General features: G+C 58.2%; 7 protein-coding genes across 12 annotated transcripts; all 7 read left to right on the forward strand.

Moving 5' to 3' along the window:
* Nucleotides 1-235: 235 nt before the first annotated feature.
* Nucleotides 236-625, forward strand: ABB37_07319 (hypothetical protein; the record flags this gene model as incomplete). Its single annotated transcript, XM_015805902.1, has 1 exon — nucleotides 236-625. One exon carries the CDS (start codon nucleotides 236-238, stop codon nucleotides 623-625), a length of 390 nt encoding a protein of 129 aa, XP_015655379.1.
* Nucleotides 626-1489: 864 nt separating this feature from the next.
* ABB37_07320 (hypothetical protein) lies at nucleotides 1490-3249 on the forward strand (the record flags this gene model as incomplete). Of its 3 annotated transcripts, none has more annotated exons than XM_015805903.1 (1): nucleotides 1490-3249. In XM_015805903.1, exon 1 carries the CDS (start codon nucleotides 1942-1944, stop codon nucleotides 3247-3249), a length of 1308 nt encoding a protein of 435 aa, XP_015655380.1. In that variant the 5' UTR covers nucleotides 1490-1941. The 3 variants fall into 3 exon arrangements, with proteins under 3 accessions (XP_015655380.1, XP_015655381.1, XP_015655382.1); XM_015805904.1 differs by having other exon boundaries at nucleotides 1622-3249; XM_015805905.1 differs by having other exon boundaries at nucleotides 1626-3249.
* Nucleotides 3250-4278: 1029 nt separating this feature from the next.
* ABB37_07321 (hypothetical protein) lies at nucleotides 4279-6491 on the forward strand (the record flags this gene model as incomplete). 2 transcript variants are annotated; one of them, XM_015805906.1, is made up of 1 exon in its annotated part: nucleotides 4279-6491. In XM_015805906.1, exon 1 carries the CDS (start codon nucleotides 4494-4496, stop codon nucleotides 6489-6491), a length of 1998 nt encoding a protein of 665 aa, XP_015655383.1. In that variant the 5' UTR covers nucleotides 4279-4493. The 2 variants fall into 2 exon arrangements, with proteins under 2 accessions (XP_015655383.1, XP_015655384.1); XM_015805907.1 differs by having other exon boundaries at nucleotides 4319-6491.
* Nucleotides 6492-7118: 627 nt separating this feature from the next.
* Nucleotides 7119-11256, forward strand: ABB37_07322 (putative mitochondrial hypothetical protein; the record flags this gene model as incomplete). Its single annotated transcript, XM_015805908.1, has 1 exon — nucleotides 7119-11256. The coding sequence occupies exon 1, from the start codon at nucleotides 7879-7881 to the stop codon at nucleotides 11254-11256; it is 3378 nt and encodes a 1125-aa protein (XP_015655385.1). The 5' UTR covers nucleotides 7119-7878.
* Nucleotides 11257-11853: 597 nt separating this feature from the next.
* ABB37_07323 (hypothetical protein) lies at nucleotides 11854-13527 on the forward strand (the record flags this gene model as incomplete). 3 transcript variants are annotated; one of them, XM_015805909.1, is made up of 1 exon in its annotated part: nucleotides 11854-13527. In XM_015805909.1, exon 1 carries the CDS (start codon nucleotides 12031-12033, stop codon nucleotides 13525-13527), a length of 1497 nt encoding a protein of 498 aa, XP_015655386.1. In that variant the 5' UTR covers nucleotides 11854-12030. The 3 variants fall into 3 exon arrangements, with proteins under 3 accessions (XP_015655386.1, XP_015655387.1, XP_015655388.1); XM_015805910.1 differs by having other exon boundaries at nucleotides 11875-13527; XM_015805911.1 differs by having other exon boundaries at nucleotides 11878-13527.
* Nucleotides 13528-14159: 632 nt separating this feature from the next.
* On the forward strand, nucleotides 14160-20039 carry ABB37_07324 (tubulin-tyrsoine ligase-like protein; the record flags this gene model as incomplete). Its single annotated transcript, XM_015805912.1, has 1 exon — nucleotides 14160-20039. The coding sequence occupies exon 1, from the start codon at nucleotides 15624-15626 to the stop codon at nucleotides 20037-20039; it is 4416 nt and encodes a 1471-aa protein (XP_015655389.1). The 5' UTR covers nucleotides 14160-15623.
* Nucleotides 20040-20562: 523 nt separating this feature from the next.
* ABB37_07325 (hypothetical protein) lies at nucleotides 20563-20793 on the forward strand (the record flags this gene model as incomplete). The annotated part of the gene is made up of 1 exon (XM_015805913.1): nucleotides 20563-20793. One exon carries the CDS (start codon nucleotides 20563-20565, stop codon nucleotides 20791-20793), a length of 231 nt encoding a protein of 76 aa, XP_015655390.1.
* Between the last annotated feature and the right edge of the window lie 335 nt (nucleotides 20794-21128).

Below are 21128 nucleotides of genomic sequence, written 5' to 3' on the forward strand. Positions count from 1 at the left end.
ACACATGTATATATATATATATATATATATATATATATGAAACCTGCTTCCCTCTCCACGTTGACCTGCGGAGGTGAGGCACATCGGCTACCGTTTCTTCTTCTTTTTTCTCTGATAGATTTACACATGTATATGTATATATATATATACATACAATTGCTTGAAACGGCCGTCAGTAGGCGCGTCCCTTGCCTCCTCTTCACTTCTTGTGCTTCCGAGGGTCATTGCCTGTGTTATGCAGGTTATTTCCATTTCGATACGAAAAGCAAGAGCCGGAATGCGAAAGAACATAGTTATGGTGTTGTTTCCCCGGCGAGACTGGCGAGAGTCAAGAGAAGGGGCGAGGGCGAGATCAAAGCCACCTCAGCATTCTCGTCATAACTTCTTTTTTTTTTTGGAGGTAGGCCACCTGCGGAGCAAAAACCTTTTAGATAATTTTTTCTTTTCCTTTGTCAAAAAGAGAAAATGGAATTGTCGTAAGAGAAGGCAAAATAAGAAGAACTACTGCGCAATATATATTTTCCCCTCCATTCAGCTCCGTCGTTTTGTTGTCGTCGTCGTTTGCACTTTCGACGTGCAGCGTATAGGAGATGACAGCCTCACAAGAGAGACAGAATTGAAGTGAGAGAGAGGGAGAAAGATCATGGTCGAGCTCGCCAGCATTGGTTGTGTGATAGTAGCTGTCAAGTGGCATGTGTGTGTGTGTGTGCACCAAACATTTCCATAGATCAGAAGACGACAGACTCACCGAACTTTGCCGCTTGCTCGGCACGCGCTTACCTCCCTTCCCCTCTCTCTCCCCAACTAACGGGGGGAACAAACCTACATCTACGTATACGTGGCCTTTTTTTTTCTGTCTTCGTTTCGTGTAGATCGGTGATTTGCCACGAGGAACCACATTACGCTCGATCCTCTTCTTTCTTTCTTCTTATTGTTGATAGTGCGTGCATCTTATTACTACTACTACTACTTTGTTGTTGTTTTTACTTCTTTTACTACTGATCAGGCTGTGGAGGGAAGATTCTTGTTTCTGAAACTGATGGAATGAAAGGGCGAAGAAAGGAAAGAAAAACACATCCAAAAAGGAAAAAGAAGGACGAAGTGAATTACCCGTTGCGTGGATTTGACTGGGAGGGGGAGAGCAGGTGGGCTGCTGAACTGCGTGGATGGTTGCTGGGCGAGTTTTTTCCTTTTCAACGCCAGTCAGCCGATCATTATTGTCCCGCTTTGTGCGTGGCCCACCTCCTATTTCTTTTTCTTCCCCCCAGCCCAAATCAGAGCCTTTAAAAAAGGGGGAAGAAAATGGATGGTGCGCGTCTACGCTTTCATGCTGTACCCGCGCCTTCTTTGCACCATCCTCCATGCGAGAGATGACCGGAGATCTTGGGGAACAATCTGCGTTACGCCGACGCAGTGTCTCGCCTTATCTCTTTTTCTCTCTCTCTCCTTTCACGGGTAAATACACACATATTTATACCAATGGACACCAAGCACAAACTCATGCTTTGATTGTATTCAACTCGCTCTTTCCTCCTTCCCTTCTCGCTGTGTTTGATCTCTGCACCGTAACCAAACGTCTCTCCTTTCTTTTTTTAATATGCTGTTGTCGCCGTCGTCGCTGAGGAAGAGCCGAACGCTTTCCCTTACTTTGGGGCCTACAACTTCAACGCACCTGATGTGAGCGTACCGTGAGCGGTGGCCTCCCTTTTGTTTAGATATTTTCTTTCATCTGCGGAACGCAAAGCACGCGTGTGTGTGTGCGTCGTCGTCGTCGTTTCTTTCTCATCCTTGAATGCCACGCGCACTCGCGCTTCCGTAGAAGAGGAATAAAAAAACCTAAAAAGGCAAACAAGGAGAAGTCCTTCTTCCTCTTCTTCCTTTCTCTCCGTCAAACTGGCCTCTGAAGGAGACAACGACGGCTCCGTTGTCGCGGGGGACGAGATGGTGGCGCTGCCCGCCTTCAAATTCGTGTTTCTGGCGATCCGTCAGGTGACGCGGCCGCTCGCCAAGCAAATCGTGCAGCGGGCCAACACCAAACGTGCCTTGACGTACCGCATGTGCATCGGCCTCGGCCGCGTCTCCCTCGGTCTCTCCGGCGTCATCGCGGAGTGGACCCGCGCCGAGGAACAAAAGCAGCGGGAGGCGAAGAAAAAGTCGGAAGAGGCGCAGGTGACGAGGCTGGCGCAGGCGGCCGAGGCGGAGATGGAGAAGGCCGCGGAGATGGCGAAGAGGGCCGCGGAGGCGGTGATGAACGCGGTGGGGAAGCACAGCGCTGGCGGAAGCACTGCAGCAGCAGCAGCAGTGGCAACGCCGAAAGTGGCGCCGACCACGTCAGCGACTGCCCCTTCTTCCTCACCGGGAGAACACCCTTCACCACAACGACCCTCCACTTCAGCAGAGAGGACCTCTGCCGCATCCTCACCGTCACCATCGCCTTCGTCGTCTTCTCCTGCGAATGCGGTGCTGTCCACCCCCGCCCCCGCCACCGCCGCCACCGTCACCCCGCGTTCTCGCTCCCTGCTGCGCAGCGTTGTCTACGGCCCGCAACTCAAGGACAGCCCCGCCGACACCTACGACAGCACCGTCTTTCTCGATCCAACGCGGACGGTGGGGGAGGCGGCGCGGGTGTTCATCCGCTACCCGGCGCGGAGCTCGTGGGACGTCTTCCGTCAGACCTTCTTGGCCCCGTTTCCGGAGGATCGCCTCGTTGCGGCGGGTGCGGATTTGCTGATTGAGTTGGTCGCCTACACGGTCCTCTGCACGTTGCTAATTGTGGAGCTGCTGCAGCAGTCTCGCACGACGGCGGCGAAGGAGGCCCACGTCAACGCGCGCCTGGAGGCGATCGAGGCGAAGGTGAACGAGCTCGTGGAGCAGAACAACGAGTCCCGCGCCTACCCGCCGTTGGAGGAGCTGCCCCCGGTGCCGGAGCTGCAGGTGACGGGTCGTCTGAGCGCGCTGTGGGGCGCCGTGACGACTGGCGCGGGTCTTGTGGGGAGCGCATTCTCCAGCAGCGACGACGACGATGACGGCAGCAGCAGCAGCAGTCACCGCGGCAGTGCTGCTGAGGAGCGAGAACGCATGTCCCAGAGCGGGAAAGTTGTCGTGCCCCGTCGGGAGGTCGGCTCGAACATTGCCCGGGCTCCCCCGCGTGACCCCGCCGTGAAAGTGAGCAAGTACGATGAATCGACCGTTGTGCAGGTAGAGCTGGAGAAGCTTCTGCACGGCGTCCGCGCCGAGACGCGGGCGTGAGCGACGAAGAAAGAGAAGGGAGAAAAGGGTTTTAAAAAAGAACAAAGAAAAAGGGTTTTTTATCCTGTCCACGTTCAGCGCTCTTTCCGGTGTGGTAGACAGCAGAAGTCGTCGGCGATCGTGCACTGCTTCGGGTAATTTCATCGTTGAGCTCCTACCCTGGCAGCGCGTATTTGAAGGATAGGAAGCGTTGCTGTCTTGGCTAGAAACGAATGATGCGTGGTGCCATCGCACAGTTTGTGTTCCTAGAGGACGCTTTTGTGGGTGTTTGCTCCTCTGCCGTTCTTGCTTATATATAGGTATGTGTGCATTTCTCGCTCTGATATTTCTTACTGTGGTTCTTATCACCGTAGACGCGGCGGTGCGTCGTCGTCGAATAAGAATATTGATGTTTGTGCCTGAAGGAGCAAAACATCCACGCATTGCGGCGGGTGGACGCTGACGGTGCGTGCTCCGCGGCGACTTCGCTGTTCTCCCACTCACTCCAATTTTACCTTTTTTGTTGTTGCTTTTACACGACGTAGTGGGGAACAGCCACCAGCGATGTTGACGTGCAGGGGCCGTCTTCTACTCTCGTCTCTTCTTCTCGTTGTGTCACATGAAAGGAAACGCATGTATGTACTCGACGGCAGGGCGTGCGCGAGCGGCATCGACCGCTGTTGCACCTCAACACGTTGTACGGCACTTGTGTGTGTGTGTGTGTGTGTGTGTTTCGTGGTGTTTCTGCAGCGGTTTCTGCAGGTCACGTTATCGGGGGAGAGGGGGCGAGGAAGGTTCATCACTTCGAAAAGCCCGTGAAACGCGCTTCTTTTTTGATCGGTTTCCTCTCTCCTTTGAATCAGTGGGGAAGCAGCGGTAGCGGGGCGCGTGCCTGTCGAAGGCGCCCAGCGTTTCTTTTCGATTGGGCACTTCAGAAAGAAGGAAAGAGGAAAGAAAAGCCACGGGTGCTTTTTGCGTGTTCTCCCGCCTTCTCCTTCCCCGCCTTTAATCTCCCCTCCCCCTCCCTCTCTCCTCTCTTACCCGTACTGCAGGAAACGCCTGCTATTGCGGTCTCGGGAACAAACCCAAAAGAATTGGTCTCTGCTTGTTGTACCGAGACAGGCGAAACCACCGCATAGAGCGTCATCGCGGGGCACACACATCACGGCCTCGCCAAAACACTTTCTTCTTCTTTTTTTTCTTTTGGCTCCGTAAGCCACATACACACACACACATACATTCAGCGACGCGTGCGACGCAAGGCCATGGAAAGCGACGAGGCACAGGGAACTGCCCCGGCAGCCGCAGCTGCGGACGTCTCCACCACCGTCGATCCCGTTGGAGCACCCCCCGCTGTGGTGCCGTCTACCTCCCCTTCGACTGACGCCTCTGCTTCTGCGTCTCCCGCCATGGCCGCAGAGGCGCGCCTGCACGCACTGGAGACGAAGACCGCCATGTGGAAGGAGGCCGTCGCCACCCAGTTAAACGACGCCTCTCGCAAGAACAAGAAGCTGCGCGAGGAGCTGCGGGCCGTGCGCGAGGAGATGGACGCCGCCCTCGGCGATTTGCGGGTGCAGCTCACGGACGAATTCCACGAACGCACGGCGATGCAGCGGGAGGAGCTGGCGGCGCTGACGACGCAGGCGGCTCTCCTGCGCGAGGAGAAGAAAGCCATGGCCGCTGCCCATGAAGCCGAACTGCAGAGGGCACGCGTGCAGCTGCGCGAGTTAATCCAGCTCGAGGTGGAGACAAACTACAAACGGAAGGACGAGCAGTGGTCAAAGGAGATGACTGCGCTGCAGACCCGCGCAGAGGCGAAGGAGACGGAGAAGGTGCAGGCGGAGCACGAGTGCGAAGTGCTGAAGATGCGGCTGAACCGACTCGGGGCCCAATACGAGGAACTCGCCTCCCTCTTGCAGCCGAAAGGGGGAGAGGGCAGCTCGGCTCCGTCGCAGGCCTCCGACGGCCTCGATGAGGCGGCGGGGCTCCACATACAGGGCCCAGCCCGTCAGCAAACCGCCGTCAACGCGGCCTTCACGCAGCAACTTGAAAGCATGAAAGCGGAACTGCAGAGCAAGGAGCAACACACGCAGTTCGTACTGGACCGTGCAAAGCAGGAGCACGAGGCGGAGAAGTCCCAGCTGCTGCGGGAGCTGCAGCTGCGTGAAGAGGAGCTGAAGGTGGCCCACACACTCTTAAAGCAGGTGCAGGTCGAGAGCAGCGGATACCAGCAGCGTGTCTCACACGCACAGACAGAGAAGCAGGCACTGGAGCAGCGCTACGCGGCCAAGGTGGCAGCGCTCAATGCGAAGCTGGCGGAGCGGGTGCAGGTCGTTGAGGAGGCGCAGGTGGTAACTAAGCGGCTGCAGGAGCAGCTGCGCACCGCCCAGCAGCAGGTGGCGACGCTCGAGGAGGAGTCCATCATGCGCGAGGAGGCCTTTCACTCCCTCATGCTGTCGGAGGACGACAAGCGTGTGGTGATGGAGCTGCAGAGGGCGGTGCAGACGGCGCGTGATGAGGCGGAGGCGTGGAAGATGCAGTACTACACCGCCCTGTCCTCTCCACCGAACGGGGCCAAAACCGCCACGGGGGACAGGGGGGGCACCCCCTCAGCGATTCAGGAGGGCGGCCGTAGTAGTGGTGGCCGTGATGGCGGCGAGGCCGCTCTGTCCACCGCCGCCTCCCCTGCGGTAGAGACGAACCACAACAACAGGGATGGAGCTTCACCGCACGCCGTGCCCGCCGCAGCGGTCCGCACGCCGCAAGCGTGGCACGAGCAGCTCGCCGCCAAGGAGGCGTCCCTCGAGGCACACGCCGCGCAGCTCGAACGCAAGGCGCACCTGCTCGACGCAGCCGAGGCGAAGTTAAACGACATGCGCCGCTCCTTGGCGAGTCAGGCGAGCATCTTGCTGCAGCAGCAAAAGGGCGGTCGGCGGGAGCGGAACAGCGACAACGGTGTTGTCTTCCGCGAGGGTAAGGACGGAGGTGGGCTGGTGGAAGAGTCGGAGCACGAAATGCTCGGCGCCTCTCCGATCATCAGCACCGCCGCATCGCTCCTGCCCTCCACGTGGCACGGGTCGCTACGGGCGCTGGAGACGCAGCGACGTCGCCTGCACCTGCCCGGCAGCTGTCGGTGCATGTTCTGTTTCTTCTCTGGTGGCGGCAACTCCGGTGCTCCGCTGCGCCTGCGTCGTGACCCCTTTGTGTTTACGCTGATAGTGATTCTTTTCGTCATGCTGATCATCGTTGTGAGTGCGATGTAGCCGCCAAACTCGTCTTGGCCTATCACGCGTGCTGGTGTTTGAAGTCCTTGTTTTGTTGTTGTTGCCTTCCTGCGGGCGCGGGTGTGTGCGCGTTTGGCCTGTGCAACTCTACCGTTGATTTCCTCATGCTGCTGCGTGTGTTATGGACCTTATTCCGTTGTATGTGCCTTAGCCAAGAAGAAGCCCGTGCTCTCACCCCCACCGCCCCTTCCCTCTTTTCAGTGGGTTTTTTTGTTGCTGCTGTTGTTGGACGCTTGCGTTACGAGGATTGCTTTCCCTTTCTTTTCTTCCTTACTCATACTCTTTCTCTATTGCAGCGGCGTATCTCACAAACGAACGAAATCGCAGTCGTTTCGGCCCCCCTGTTGCCCCCTGGTGCCCCGTCCTTCGCGTGTGTGTGGTGGGGCGGGGGGGGGGGGTCGAACGGCGGTGCGTTAATAGAAGGAAAAGAGAGAGGTAACACCCCGTCGCCCACTCTCTGCCGATGCGCGCACTTCCAGCGCAATTTCCCCTCCCCCTCCCCCTTCACGGGTCTCACTGCTCCTCCTTTCCTTCTCCATCTATTATTGTTTTCTTCCTTGACACACACACACACACCTATACGTTTCCGCCGGCTCACTGCTCACCAGTTAGTGAACGACACATACACACACACACGCACGCTCTACAAAAAGGTATACAGAAGTCATTCGGAGCCTAGTGTGTAACGGCAGTTGTGGCACCGGCAAGAGAACAAAATCAGGCGAGGGAGTCTTTTTTCCTTTTCCTGCTTGCTCTGTGCTTCACTGATCACGGTAGCACGTTTCATCTGCCGTTGATATCGTACCTTAGCACCATAGAGGAGCGAGCATACGGCAACAACAAAGATAAACGGATAAGGGCAGAAAAGGAAGACCACGACAATCGCTTGCCTCAGCCGAGTTTTGCTGTGGTTGTTACTCGCGTGTTTCCGTTGTCGACTTCTCTGTTGTTGTTGTTTTCTCTCCTTAGCTGCTGTTGCTCCGTACATCACTATCCATAGAAGTAATACCTTGTTTTTCTCTCTTTTGAGGCATAGATGTTTAACGTCGTATTTAACGTGAAGCGCCATATTAACTTTCTGTCGTCGAACATTGCTGGGTTTTGCTTCCTCCCCTTTAGGTGCACTCTTCTCTCTTAATTGCCGTTGATTGAACTGTTGCTCCCGTTGCTGAGCGGCCCAGCTTCAGCTACGTTGGTCCGTCGAACTTCTTTCATTTAACGGCGGCTCTTCCAGCGCAGGTGTCGGATCCTTTCTTTATATACCTATTAAATACGTTACTACGCTTGATCGCCTGCTCTTGTGTGCATTTCGCGTGCTTACGTGAGCGGCGTCGGTGCCCTTACGTTCCTTTCTTTTCCAAAGTCGATGTTTAAAAAGAAAGTAGCGGCACAGGCGGTGGCGGCTGCTGTCGGTGCCACCACGCCGTCCACGGCCGCCCCGTCACGCCGGCCGTCCGCCGCGCGCGGTGCGGGCAGCAAAGCGCGGACACTCGCCCTCATTGAAAAACACCGCAAAATAGTCGAGGAAGCGCAGCGGCAAAGGGAGGAGATGGAGAGCATCACGGCGGAGCAAAAAAGTCTGCTGAAGCAACGAAAGCAACTAGCCCGAGCCTCAGCGACGACGGCGGCAGCAGTCTCAGAAAAAGCGAAGCTCGTGGCCCCACCAAGGAAGGCTGCTTCCACACAACCACCGGCAGCACCGTCGACCACACTTGACACGGACACCAAGCCGGACGCGTTCACCGCCCTCATTGATCAGTTTCTCGCCGCCACTCAGCCCTTGGCGGACTTAGACGAAACCATCCAGGGCAAGAAGGTCTCACTGACCTCCTCGACAGCGGCCGACCCGGCAGAGAAGCCAAGCGCGACGGCACCGCGGCCGGCGCGAGCGCATCGGGCCCCTGTCCTGACCCACCGCAGCTTCGCAGCCTCCCTCACCTGCCCGAAGAAGTTTTACCTTTTCCAAAACCGGTCCGATCTCATTCCGAAGGCCTCGCTGGGCGACATGATGCACTTCGATGACAGCGTGGGCTTCAACGAGCTTGCGCGGCGGTGGGACCGCCTGCAGTTCGGCAGTCGTGCCCACGTGGTGAAGGAGAGCGACTTTGACCAGGCCGTGCAGCACACGGAGGAGCTCATTGTGTCGTACTTTCAGGGCCCCTACGCCTCCCTCCGCGAGCAGGCCCCAACGCTCACGATCCACCGGCCGGCGTTTGCAGTAGACTTTGCTGCGCCTGTGTCCGGTGGGGCAAAGAGCGAGGCGACAGGCTCGAGTGCGAGCGCGCCAATCGCAGAGCTGCGGGCGCGTCCTGCCATCATTCGCTACCGTCCGAAAGAAGATCAGTGGGTGTTCATCGACTCCCAGGCCGTCATCGACCCCGTCAGCACCTCGGCCCGCATCACCCACACAATCCAAAAGTTCCACTTCACCGTTCTGTGCTTTCGCATCTGGCTCACGCAGCCGCACCTCCCGATCGAGCTGCGGAAGAAGTTTCTGCAAGTGAATCTGGATGATATCACGCGGGAGAGTCTGCGAGGGCGCTCGCTAGAGTCCTCCGCGCGGCCGGCCGCCCCTATCGATCTGAAGCGCAGCGGCCTGCTGCACATCCGACAGTTTTTCCCCGGCCCGGTCACCCTCGTTGACTGCGCCCCGCCGCAGCTCATGAAGTTTATCCAGCGCATCTCGCTAGAGGAGCTCCTGGAGGAAGACAGCAGGCACTACGGCAGGGAGAGCGGACGGGGTCACCCGTTCTCGCACGGCTTCACCGGCGGCGGCGGCGGTGCCTTCGACCTGCGGAACTGCCACAGCTCCGTCGGCGCGAATGCGGGGCTGCGCAACTTGGTGGATGTGCTGGACGCGAACGCGCAGGAGTTCTCGAAGATGACGCAGGGCCGCACCGTGCGCAGTCAAAAACACAAGGACGAGACGCTGCACCGCCTCTTTGAGGCCCAGCAGCAGTTTATGGAGGAGCTGTTGCGACAGCACACCCTTCCCCTAATGGATCAGCAGCGCCGTCTTACGGAGACCGCGGCTGACAAGATACCGGTGCACCCGCTAACGGCTTTCTCCAGCCTTCTCGGTGATGAGGGGTTTGTCCACGGTTCTTCCACTTCTGCTGCAGCGGCTGTCGGCCCGTCAGAACCCGCAGACGATGCTGACGGCGCCAAGAGCAAGAAGACGGTGAAGTCCGCCGCGCGCAAAGTGAGAGGCGGCAAAGCAAAGCAGAAGTTCGGCCCCGCAGGCGCAGACGGCGACGACGGCGAGGGCGCAGCGGGTGAGGAGGGCGTGGCCGGGGGCGGGACTTCTGCTGGGGCCCCCTGCTACGGCTGTTACATCGGTCCCCAGTGCCTGCGTGGGGGGGATGCCTGCTCCTTCTTTGTGGAGGGCATGTGCCTCCCACGCAAGGTGGACGACCCCATCACCGCCAAGGACAACCACCTCTTCACCCTCCCCTCCACCTCCCTCGCGCGTAAGTCGGCCTGGTGGGCGGAGGGCAAACGCACGGTGGGCGATATACTCGCCGCCTACGGACGAGACGAGCCACGCATGCGCATGACGCAGGCTCAGCTGCGCTACGCCGAGGCCCTCACGCAGGGTCTGGTAGCGCTGAACCCGAAAGAGATCGACGCCTTCTTCGCCAAGATTCGCTATCCGCTCTTCGTGATCGACTTCGAGGCGGTACAGTTCGCCCTCCCTCCCTTCCAGAAGGAGATCGCCTACCAGTCTATTCCCTTCCAGTTCTCCCTTGACGTCTTCCAGCGCGACGTCCTCACGGAGGAGCCAACGCACTACAACTACCTGCACTTTGGCAAAGGCTGCTCGCCGAACACCGATCCCCGACCGGGCTGTGTGGCGGAGCTGCTGCGCATCGTGCGGCTGGAGCGGGAGAAGAAGCGCGCCGCGATGGAGGTCTCCGGGGAGCTGGCGCGCCTTGAAGCGGAGAAGGCGGCAGCGGAGGCGGAGGCGGAGGCGGAGGCGGCGGTGACGGCCAACGGGCGTCGCTCGCGCAAGCCGAAGGTACCAAAGAACCCCAAAATCACGAAGGCGACTCCGCTGGAGCAGCCGCTGCGGCCCTACGACGGCTCCTTCATTGCCCATTTCGCCTCCTTCGAGAAGTCGTGCCTCGAAAAGCTCGGACAGCTAGAGGAGGAGTACAAGGAGGAGATCAAGGAGTTCTGCTTTCTGGACACGCTGGACCTCATCAAGAGGGGCTGCGTGCACCCCAACACACACGGGTCGAACTCGCTCAAGAAGGTGCTGCCGGCGCTCTGCCCCGATTTTCAGTACGGCGTCTTCGGTGCGGAGAAGACGCCGTCCGACGACCTCGCCGCGACGGGGGACGGCGGTGGAGCGGCAGAAGGGCAGGATGAACAGAAGGGAGAAAACGCGATGGGTGTGTACCGGCTGTGGTACCACCTCGAGGGCGGGGGCACCGTGCAGGACCTACAGCGCGCCTCACGCGGCCTGTCGGGCAACGCGCCGTCGGACGCCCCTGCGGGTGCCGCCGCGGCCTCCGCTGCGTGGACGGAGAAGGTGCGGACGACAATGTCGAAGGAGGAGCGTGACCGTATGTGGCACACCCTGCGCATTCAGCTGCTCGAGTACTGTTCGCTGGACACCAAGGCTCTCTATGAAATTATGCGGCAGATCCACGCGGAGCGGGCGGCGATTGAAGACGCGACGCCGAAGGACAAGAATGGGTGGGTCTTCATCAAGCCAATGTCCCGCGAAATGGACTTGTAGGTCAGGAAAGGGGACTCAGATTCTGAAAAGGAAGGAAGCCGCACTCCCTTATTATTTTCTGTTTTTACATCTTCTGTGTGTGGTGCGCCGGGTGCAGCGTGGCATGAGCCGATGGAGCCTCCTCTTCGCGGATGTCGGTGGAACGGTTCACGTGGCGGGTTATTGACGTTCCGACTGTAGCGAGTACGGAGAAGTAGTAGCCGCCTTTTCCTCGCTTTGACCTCCTCTTTGCGTCTTCTTATGTCTTACACATACTCATGTCTTACTGGCCAACGATTGCGTGGGTCTTAACCTTCCCTCAGAGTTAAATTTATGTTCTTCTTTCTCTCTCCGGCGCGGCTCAGGCGTTAGCAAGCAGGTCTCACTCGAGAGAGAGAGAGAGAGATCTCCTCCTCCTACCGCATTCGCATGCAGCAGTGTGTGTTGTGTAGCATTCGGCTGACAAAAGAACCGAAGAGCTCTCCCCGCATGCGTCTTGCCGAAGAAGCCGCAAAGGACCGAACAACGAATGGACCCTCCGTCACACCCTTCCTTCTGCTTGTCTGTTTGGCTCTGCCCTCTTCGCCCTCTCGCGTCTTCGTGGCGCGTGCACTTCCAAGTGGAGCGTACGAGCAAAACAGCAGAACACGAGAGAGCACGTCTTTCACGCGTGTCACCTCACAATCTATTTTATTGATTGATTTATACATATTTTTCTGCGCACACGAACCCGCCCTCAGCGCCATCCCTGACAGTAGCAGAATAGTAACACTTCGCTACTGCACTCCCTGCGGAATGAAGGCCCTTGTCTTGTGCGACGGCTCTGAAGGCTCCCTGCGGTGCATTGAGGTGGCCTGCGCTGCCCCTGCCAAAGCCGCCAGCGCAGACACCGCTCTCGTCCTCCTGCATGTGTGGGACGGCCCTCTCAAATCGCCCTCCGCCGCTCTCGCAGGAGAAGGCGCGTCGTCGCACCCCGCTACCCGTTCTTCCCGTGTCTCCTTCAGCACCCACGCGGCGGCAGATGCGGGCTCTACTGCACCGGATCCATCCACGAATGAAGCAGCAGCGGCGGTGACGGCCTCCTCCTCCGCCTCTCTGTCTTGTGCAGAGGTGCTGACCGCAACGCTGAAGGCAGTCCACACGAATAAGTATGTGAAGGGACGCGCACACTACTGCGTGGAGACCGTCTGCGCCGCCGCTGCAGCCATGACAAACGAGAACACGGCTGACAACAGCAGCTATTTGGTGAAAGCAACGAGTGATGCTGCACCGGATAAGTCCGCGGCGCTGACGTCAGGCCGCGACGAGCAGGAGGAAGCCGCCCAGGTGAATGCGGTGGTGCGACACGCCTCTGCGCGAGCGGGGCATCACCAGGTGGAAGCTGTTCTCCTAGGTGTGGGTCAACTACAGGAAGGGAAGGTGTGTGCGGTGGGCACCGTCGCCCTGCACACCCTCCGACACCTGCGCACCCGCTATCCTTTGTATTACATTAAAAAGGACGGCGTGAAGTGGCGGCCCGCACCGGCTGCCAATGCCACTGCCTCGGCCACTGCCGCTGCTACTGCTGTTATTGCGCCGTTGCGGTTCACCGTTGTGGTTCCCATTCCCGCCTCGATCACGCCTTCGCTGCCTGCGGGTGGGTCGGCGACCGACGTGCGCACCACCGCGGAAGTCCCGTCGAGCCCGGTGAGACTGGCCATCGAGGCCGCGGTGCACTACACTCAGCAGCACTGTTGGCGCACTTCCTCCGCCGCCGCCGCCTCCCCCACAAGCGTGGACAGCGTCGCTTTTCTGCTAATCGCGCCCAGCTCCGTAAAGAGCGAGGAAGGCGACAGCGTCCCGGTTGGGGGAGAAGGCGGGGTTGGGATGGCCGCCGCGGAAGCGAATGATGCGCTGCCAGAGCATGGGGAGGCGTCGCTGGTGGATCTTTACAAGCGGTACCTTGAGACACTGCTTCCCAAGGCGGCTCCAGTGCTCGCTGCGTTAGAGCCACAGGACGAACAAGGAAAGGTAGCCGACACGCCGGCTGCTGGGGAGAAAGCGAATATGGTCAGCAGCGATGCTTCGCCAAGCGGCACCCCTTCTCGAATTTCCGTCTGCGCGTTGAAAGCCTCCAAGAAGCATCCTCGCGTCACCCTCGAGGAAGCCGAGGTGGCGCTCCCGCAGGTGCTGAAGCACGTGAGCGCCGTGAAGCCGGATGTTCTCGTGCTACCCGTTTCCCTGATCCCTGACGCGCTGCAGCTGGCGATGCTCTCCGCAAGTAAGCCGCACTGCGTCATCCTGCCGTATTAGTTCTGCGACGGATCTTTTCTTTTCTCCCTTTGCCTTGTCTCTTCCTCCTTATATATATATATATATATGTCTGTGCGTCTTTGTAAAGGCACCGAGCAGCTCCGGCAGCACTCCCCTATGTAGATTACTCCTCACTCGTAAAGAGTGGCATATACCTCCCTTTTTGTGTATGTGTGGGGGGTGCGGTGTCTACCGCTTTACCCAAAGGAAACTAAGACTGAAAAGGAATATCGAAGAAACCTCTTCCAACAGTGCTTCCCCGCGGCACTTCGAATAGCTGTGTAGCATCGTACATTGCGGTACGCACGTGCGCGTTGGGGGGGGGGGGGGGGGGGTCGGTCGTGGAAGCTGCCACCGTTTAACGTTTCCGCGCGCAATGGATGGCTTCAGCGCGTCTCGTCTTGTAGAGAACAAACAAAAATTCATTTCGACTTTCTGCAGGGAGCGCGAAAATTACGAGTTCGGATGTCACGCATGTGCGGTACACGCAGCGCGACCTTTTGCGGCGCCATTACATCGTGGTGGCTTCACGTTTCACGGCTTCATCACCTCCTTCTCCTGTCTCCTTCTTTGCTACTCTTATGCCGGTGTAATGAACTCTCCGCGTACGTGCTGGTTGTGAAATGCCCAACAGCCTTCTTGTTGGTTTTTTTGTTTTTCACCCGCCGTCTTCTCTGTTAGAGCTGTTGACTTCATAAAAAAAAAATATTTAAACTGTAATCCGATTTCTTTCTCCCGTACATCTCCTCCGCTTATTTTCTCTTTTTTGATGTTGTTGTTCTCAAAGCTCGCCCTTCGTCTTCCTCTCGTTCTCCTGGGCCTCGTCTCTCTCGCCTTCTGAGAAGGGCACGCTCCTCTTCCCAACCCCTCGCGTGTCAGCTGCGCAAGAGTGGACGTCGAATCCAAAATAAGAAAAGCAGGTCCGCTTTCCAGCTCAGTTTCATTCCACAGAAGGAGTAGAGCGAATTGGCAGCGTTCTCTATCGCTCTTCTATTTTTATTTGTCGACGATAACTTCTCTCTAGAGCGTTGGGAAGGTAAATTGAATTGTAGAAGAGTCTGCGTTCTCTGTAAAGAGAGAGTGACGGACCAACGTCAGCAGCAGAGGTGGAAGGTGTGTCACGCTGGCCCCCACGTTCTTCTTTACGGTATCGCCCGACGGAGATATATAGTGGAAGAAATACTCCTTACCCCTTTTTTTCACTGAAGCTCCTTTTGTCTTTTTTTGTGTGTCGCCTTTATTATATCGAATCGAATCTTCTTTACAGTTATTATTATTAGATACTGCGTCTTCTACACGAGTTTTTCTTTCCTTTAGAACTCATTTCCCACACTCGTTGTTGTTGTTGCCGCTCTTGTTGTTTCTCTCTCCCCTCCTTCCCCTCCGCTTTTCTCTTTCATGTTGACGGACCTGCCTTGCATCTGTTGAGACACACACACACGCGCAGACAACAATAAAAAGGGTTGTTGCTAGTTTCTGTCTTTCACCTCCGTACGATTCGCGTCGTTTTCGTATCCCTTTTCTTTTTTGTGAAACTCCTCTTTTTGTCTTCTAGTGACGTGTCCGTTTGCTACACGCTCCATTCTCCTTACTTTTTCTTGTGGTTTGGTTGTTTGGTTGCATTGCCAGTTGTGGAGAAGTTGTTTACCGCCATCACACACGATACAGGTCAGATAGATACAAACACATATATCACCGTTTTTATAGCCTCTTTGTGGCCTCCTGCAGATTATTTTGGACGTATTTATTATTATTATTATTATTATTATTATCTCCCCTCCGTATTTAGTGTGGTTTTTTTTGTAGTGATCGGCCCTGCAGATTTTTAGTCCGCTTTCGTTCCTCACTCCCCTACCTAAAAGCGCAGACCCGAGTACTTCGCATTTTTTTCTTCTTGTTTGTACTTTTGTTGCTGTATTCGGAGGCTCTCAACTGTCGTTAAGGAGGGGGGCTGCTGCTTTCCCGCACGGGAGTTTCGTGTAGCGAGAGCGCTGCTTCTCACGAGTTAGCCTGAATACTAATAGCAACTATTACTTTCCATTGAAGCTGTTCTGTCGTTGCAAGCCCATCACGCACACAGCACCAAACTAAGGAAAATGACGTCTGCTGCAGAGCGTGTTCCTGAGGCGGCCGCAGAGCACACCGGCCAAGAGGACGTCCCGGTTGGTAACCCCGCTGATGCCGAGCTGCCGGCAGTTTCCGAGACACCAGAGGAAACCCCCGAGGCGGTCTCAGCGGAAGCCCCGCCCACGAAGCCCCTCCCCCTGGCCACCGCCACCGCCGCCGCCGCCGCTGCCATTCAAGTCTACGAGCCCTACCAGGTCGACCTCATCTCCCCTCGCCACGCCCACCCCGTGCACCAGACGCCGCACCTCAACGGTGGTGGCACGCATGAGGCGGTGAGGGAGAGCAAGGCGAGCACCCGCAGCGGCTCGAGCGCCATGACCCCTGCGCCGAAGTTAAAGGGCCGGCCGTCGCAGGCGCCGCTGCACACGGCACGTGTCGCCCGCACACGAGAGGCGGCACCGCGATCGCGTTCGCAGGGACAGCCACGGCGCTCGAATCGTCGCCCGCCGCTGGCCGCCGCCCCTTCCAACGGCGCTCCAGCATCCACTGTCTTGCCCACCTCAACCCGACGTGTGCCGGCCAGAGGGGAGGCTTCCAAGACAGCAGCAGCCGCAGCAGCGGCCACGACCACTACCGCGCGTACGAGTACCAACGGCAGTTCCAGAGTCCTCCTGCGGCGTCCCCGCTTTGTGGACCCGTTGGCGACGACAGCCCCCACCACCACCACGACGTCTGCAGAGCCCGCGCAGCGCACCAAGCCCGCGCGACCAGCGGATGCGACCGCCCTCCCTGTCGCTGCGGCATTGGCGAACCACGCACCACGGTTTATCTCCTCCATCCCATACCGACACCCGACACACACACCGCAGCGGGCGCCGGCGCCGCCGGACAACTCAGCTGCAGACACCCACCATCGTCGTCGCCTGCTGAACGACCTGCACGCCGCTGGTGGAGCGCATCGTAATGGTGGTGGTGGTGGTAGTGAGAACGGTGAGGCAAGCGCGGCTGCGGCGACGTCGCTGGAGTCGACCAAGATGAGCAACGGCACTGCCGCGGCGGCGGTGGTGGCACCGCTCGACAGCAGTCGTCCTTCCTCTCCGGTTGCCGAAGCGGAAACGGATGAGACGACGGACTCGGAGGCCGCGGTGGAGGGGCACGAGAAGGATGAAGACCGCGCCGCAGAGCCGACGCAGACATCGGAGGAAAAGACGACTCTCGAGAAGACAGACGCCGCAACCGCGACGACGACTAGTGATGCTGCAAAGCTCGCCCCTCACTACACCCACCCCACACGGGAGTCGCAGATGAGGGTGATCGCCGGGACTGTCACATCGCACCCGAGCAAGAGGGTCATCCTGTCTCGCCCCACCACCAATCCTTCCTCGCTGCGCATGAGCGAGTTGACGCGGCCCTCCGAGGCGTACAAGGTCTCGCTTAACTCGTCGCATCAGGGCAGTTCTCTGGCCCGACGCTCGCGCCAGCCACGCACAGTGCTGAACGTGTTTCTCACCAAATACCCGGTGATCCGCCGGCTGGCAGACGAGCTTGGCTGGGTAATGGAAACGACCGAGGAGGAACTGAACGACTACAAGTTCAACCTGTGCTGGAGCGACACCGTCCTTTCGCTGATGCGTCTGGTGCGGCTCAGCAACTGGCAGCGCACGAACCACTTCCCCTCCATGTACCTGCTGTGTCGCAAAGGGCACCTGGGCACCACCCTGGGTAGGCTACGTCACAAGCTGCCCTTGCACTTCGCCTTCTATCCCCGCACGTGGTCGATGCGGAGTGAGAGGCTGCAGTTCACGCAGTACATGGCGGCCGTCCGCCAGCGTCGCCTCCTCAAATACTTCATCATGAAACCCAACTCCGGCTGCCAGGGCCGCGGCATTGTCGTGGCGAGGGATCCCCTCACCGCCTTGGAGGAGCACACGCTGGACAACTACATTGTCCAAGAATACGTGCACCGCCCGCTGCTGTTGGAGGGCAAGAAGTTTGACTTGCGTGTGTACGTTCTGCTCACCTCCATTCGCCATCCCTCCATCTTCCTCTTCAACGACGGCCTCGTGCGCATCTGCACGGAGCAGTACGAGACGCCGACGGAGGAGAACGTGAAGAACGCGTGCAAGCACCTGACGAACTATGCCGTCAACAAGAAGAGCACCGACTACGTCTTCAACACCGACGTGGAGCACATGGATGTGGGCAACAAGCGCAACTTCGCGTTTCTGAACCGCTGGCTGGAGGAGTCCGGCCACTCTGCGGACGAGGTGTGGCACCAGGTGAGCATGACTATCGTCAAGACAATCCTCGCCGCCCAGCCGAGCATCGCGCGCGTCTACGACTCCTGCTTCCCCACGGGTTACAACGACGGCTACTGCTGCTTCGAGGTGCTCGGGTTCGATATCCTGATCGACCACAAGATGAAGCCGTGGCTGATGGAGGTGAATCACACCCCGTCCTTCGCGACCGAAACGCCACTGGACATGGACATCAAGAGCAAGCTGCTGACCGAGGTGTGGAGCATCATCGACTGCAAGGCCACCGACTACGAGAAGGACCGCCAGCGGGAGCGGGAAGAGTTCACAAAGCGCAACATGCCGCCCTGGGCCTCGAACCACCCCCTCTACGGCAGTCAGCTCAACCCGGCCGGCGTCCGCCACGGCGCCGCCGACGATGTGGAGTCGCCAGTGACAGTGAACTCGTCCGTATCGGGCACGCACAACAACCCGGCGGAGATCCCTCCCTACGTCTACACGCGCCGCCAGCACGAGGACAGCAAACTGCGCCAGTTCAAGCGCATCTACCCCTCCGAGATCGAGGAGGTGCAACTCATGTACGATACGATCCAGAACCTGGCCCTCGCCGAGTCCGCGAACAACCGCCTCTACTACAACAGCACCGTGACGGCGCCGATGCCAGCGGCGTCGTCGACGTCTGCCGTCAGCACCGGCCCATACGGGATGCGCGGCGCCAACACGCTGCCGTTGCGGACCCGTCCGCCGTCGCTCGGGCCGGTGCTGACATCGTCGCGGGTGTACAACGGCGTTACCAGTCCGAGCACGACAGCCCCACAGCGCAGTCTCACCTCACCCGTAATGACACCTCCGCCGGCGGTGTTGGCTCCGCCGAACGGTGCGCCGCTCACCATCCCTGTCAACTCAGTTCCCTCCCTCACGATCATTCGCGATTCGCACCAAAGCTCGCCGGTGACGACGACGACGGCCACGGCCACCGCGACGGGTGGAGTGTCGACCACTTCCCCGCACGCCTTCTCCTCCGTCGCCAGCCGCGGAGAGCCGTCGGCGGCGAAGTCGCGCGTGCAGGCGGTGGGTCTGCCTTCGAACATGTCCACCTCACGCAACAGCATGACACCGTCGGAGCACGCCCACAACCACAACAACAGCACTACTCCTACTACTACCACATCGGAGCCTTCCCTTGCCCCGCCGCTCTCCTTGGCCTCCCTGGCGGCTGCAGAGGCGGACGCCATGCGTCACGACGGCGGTCGCGTCAGCAACGGCACCACACCGAAGGCATCCACCACCACAGCGGCAGCGGCAGCAGCGGGAGAGCAGACCTCGGTGCCGGCGGTGCGTGTCTTTACGCCGCGCATCTCCTCGCCGGTGGTGAACTCGCGCACCACCACCGCCGCCTCCACGCCTGCTGCCGCGGCGGCGACCTCAAAGAAGAGCACGAACAACGAGTCATCACCGACACCGACACCGGCAGCAGCAAAGTCGCCCGCGGAATCAGCCGCGGTGAAGCCGCGTGTGGCAGAAGTCTACCGTCGCCCCTCCACTCGCCCCTCCAACGCTTCGCTGAGCACGCTGACCCTGCACGAGCTTGTACCGGAGGAGCACGTGAGCCAAACGGCAGCCCCTGCTGATCCGGCGACGACGGCCTCCACCCCGGCCAGCGTCACGCTCCCCTCGCAAAAAGGCTTACCGTTAAAGGTGGACAAGCCAGAGTCGACGCCGGCCGCAAATAGCCTCCCCAACACGTACCACCAAAACGGTTCGGTCGTGACGCCGCCGGCTGGGGACGAAGCGCAGAAGAACCACGCGAACGGCTCGATGATCCGCCTCACCCGCACCTCCGTCGGTCGGCAAAAGTCACCCTCGTTGGACCCGTCGCTCATTCACCCCAATAACGGGAACAGCAACGGCGATCAGCAGCCGCTGTCCTCCTCCGTCATCGCGAAGCGCCGCTCTCGCTCGACGAGCAGCAGCGGGCGGGGTGCGGGGAACGGTGCGACGACGTCGGCGGCTCCGCCTCGCTCGCGGCAGAAGTCAACGGACCGCGAGGGCCGCAACATGTCCACCCACCCCGAGCCCACGGAGGAGGAGCTGGCGCGGCTGGTGGAGCTGCAGGCGCAGCTGGACTACGAGTCCGCCGCAGACCCACAGCCAGACGACGAGGATGAAGATTACAACCTCACCGAGTAGTCCTGTAACGTTTCCGACGTTTGGATCGACGTGTTTAGAGGGAGGGGGTAAAGGAAGGGGCTTAGAACTTGTCTCATCACTTCTTCTTTTTCTTCTTTGGAGAGCATTTAGATGTGTTCACAGCTTTTGTACTTTGATTTTTTGTTTCCGCAGCTGTTACTGTCGTTGTGGGGGTTTCCACGCCAATGTGGAAGCGCCGCTGTGAACGAGTCGCGTGTGTGTGTGTGTGTGTGCTACACAGCGGATTCCTTTTGTTGTTGTACGTTTGTTGGAAAGCAGCATTGTTGGGCTCTTCTGGTCTCTTTTTTAATTTTTTCTTTATCTGTTCCACACGAGACAGTAGTGCGTATTATTAGTATCACGGTTACTGTTCCGCGATAGCACCCGAGGAGCATTAGATATTTATTTCCCAGACGAAGGCGTCAAAAATTATTGCCGTTCGCTAAATGCACAGGCTACTCTTTGTTAAACTCTACTATATATATACTCTCTTATACGTTCCGTTGTCGTGATTGTATTTGGCATGTTTTGTTGGCGCTGTTTGACTGTTTTGTGGGGGCCATTTCTTTCGCCCATTTCTGTGGTCGCGTTAATAACGGCTATCTGGCCTCTCTTCTTCTTCCTTCACACTTGTGTTGTTTTATTGAGTTTTACCCGCTCTTTTGCCTTTTCCCCTCATCAACCAGGGTCACATCAAGAAATTTTGGTCAAGCACCCTCTCCCCCTCCCCATTGTTTTACGATCCTGGAGATGATCTACTTCGACCGTTTCGAGGCTACACGAGTTCTTCTCTGTTTTTTTTTTCTGGTTTTTGTTCTCATTAATTTTACCTAACAAGCATTATTATTCTAAGCGTTGGATAAGAAGGAAGAAAGAAAAATCGAGCTATGCTGCTGGCGTTGGTTGATACAGTCGGTCGTAATATCGCCCCCTTTTTCAAGTGCCCGACAGAAGCCCGCCGATGCGACAGCGGTGTCTTGCGGCTGCGTAAACAGAAGAGCAGAAAGCGTCGTTGGCTTTTGCCATGCTTTCCAGCTGATCCAATGTACTGGTCTTGTGTGTGTGTGTGTGTGCGTATGAATATATACT

This window comes from Leptomonas pyrrhocoris (genome assembly GCF_001293395.1).
Source record: "Leptomonas pyrrhocoris isolate H10 chromosome Unknown, whole genome shotgun sequence".
Classification (NCBI taxonomy): domain Eukaryota; phylum Euglenozoa; class Kinetoplastea; order Trypanosomatida; family Trypanosomatidae; genus Leptomonas; species Leptomonas pyrrhocoris.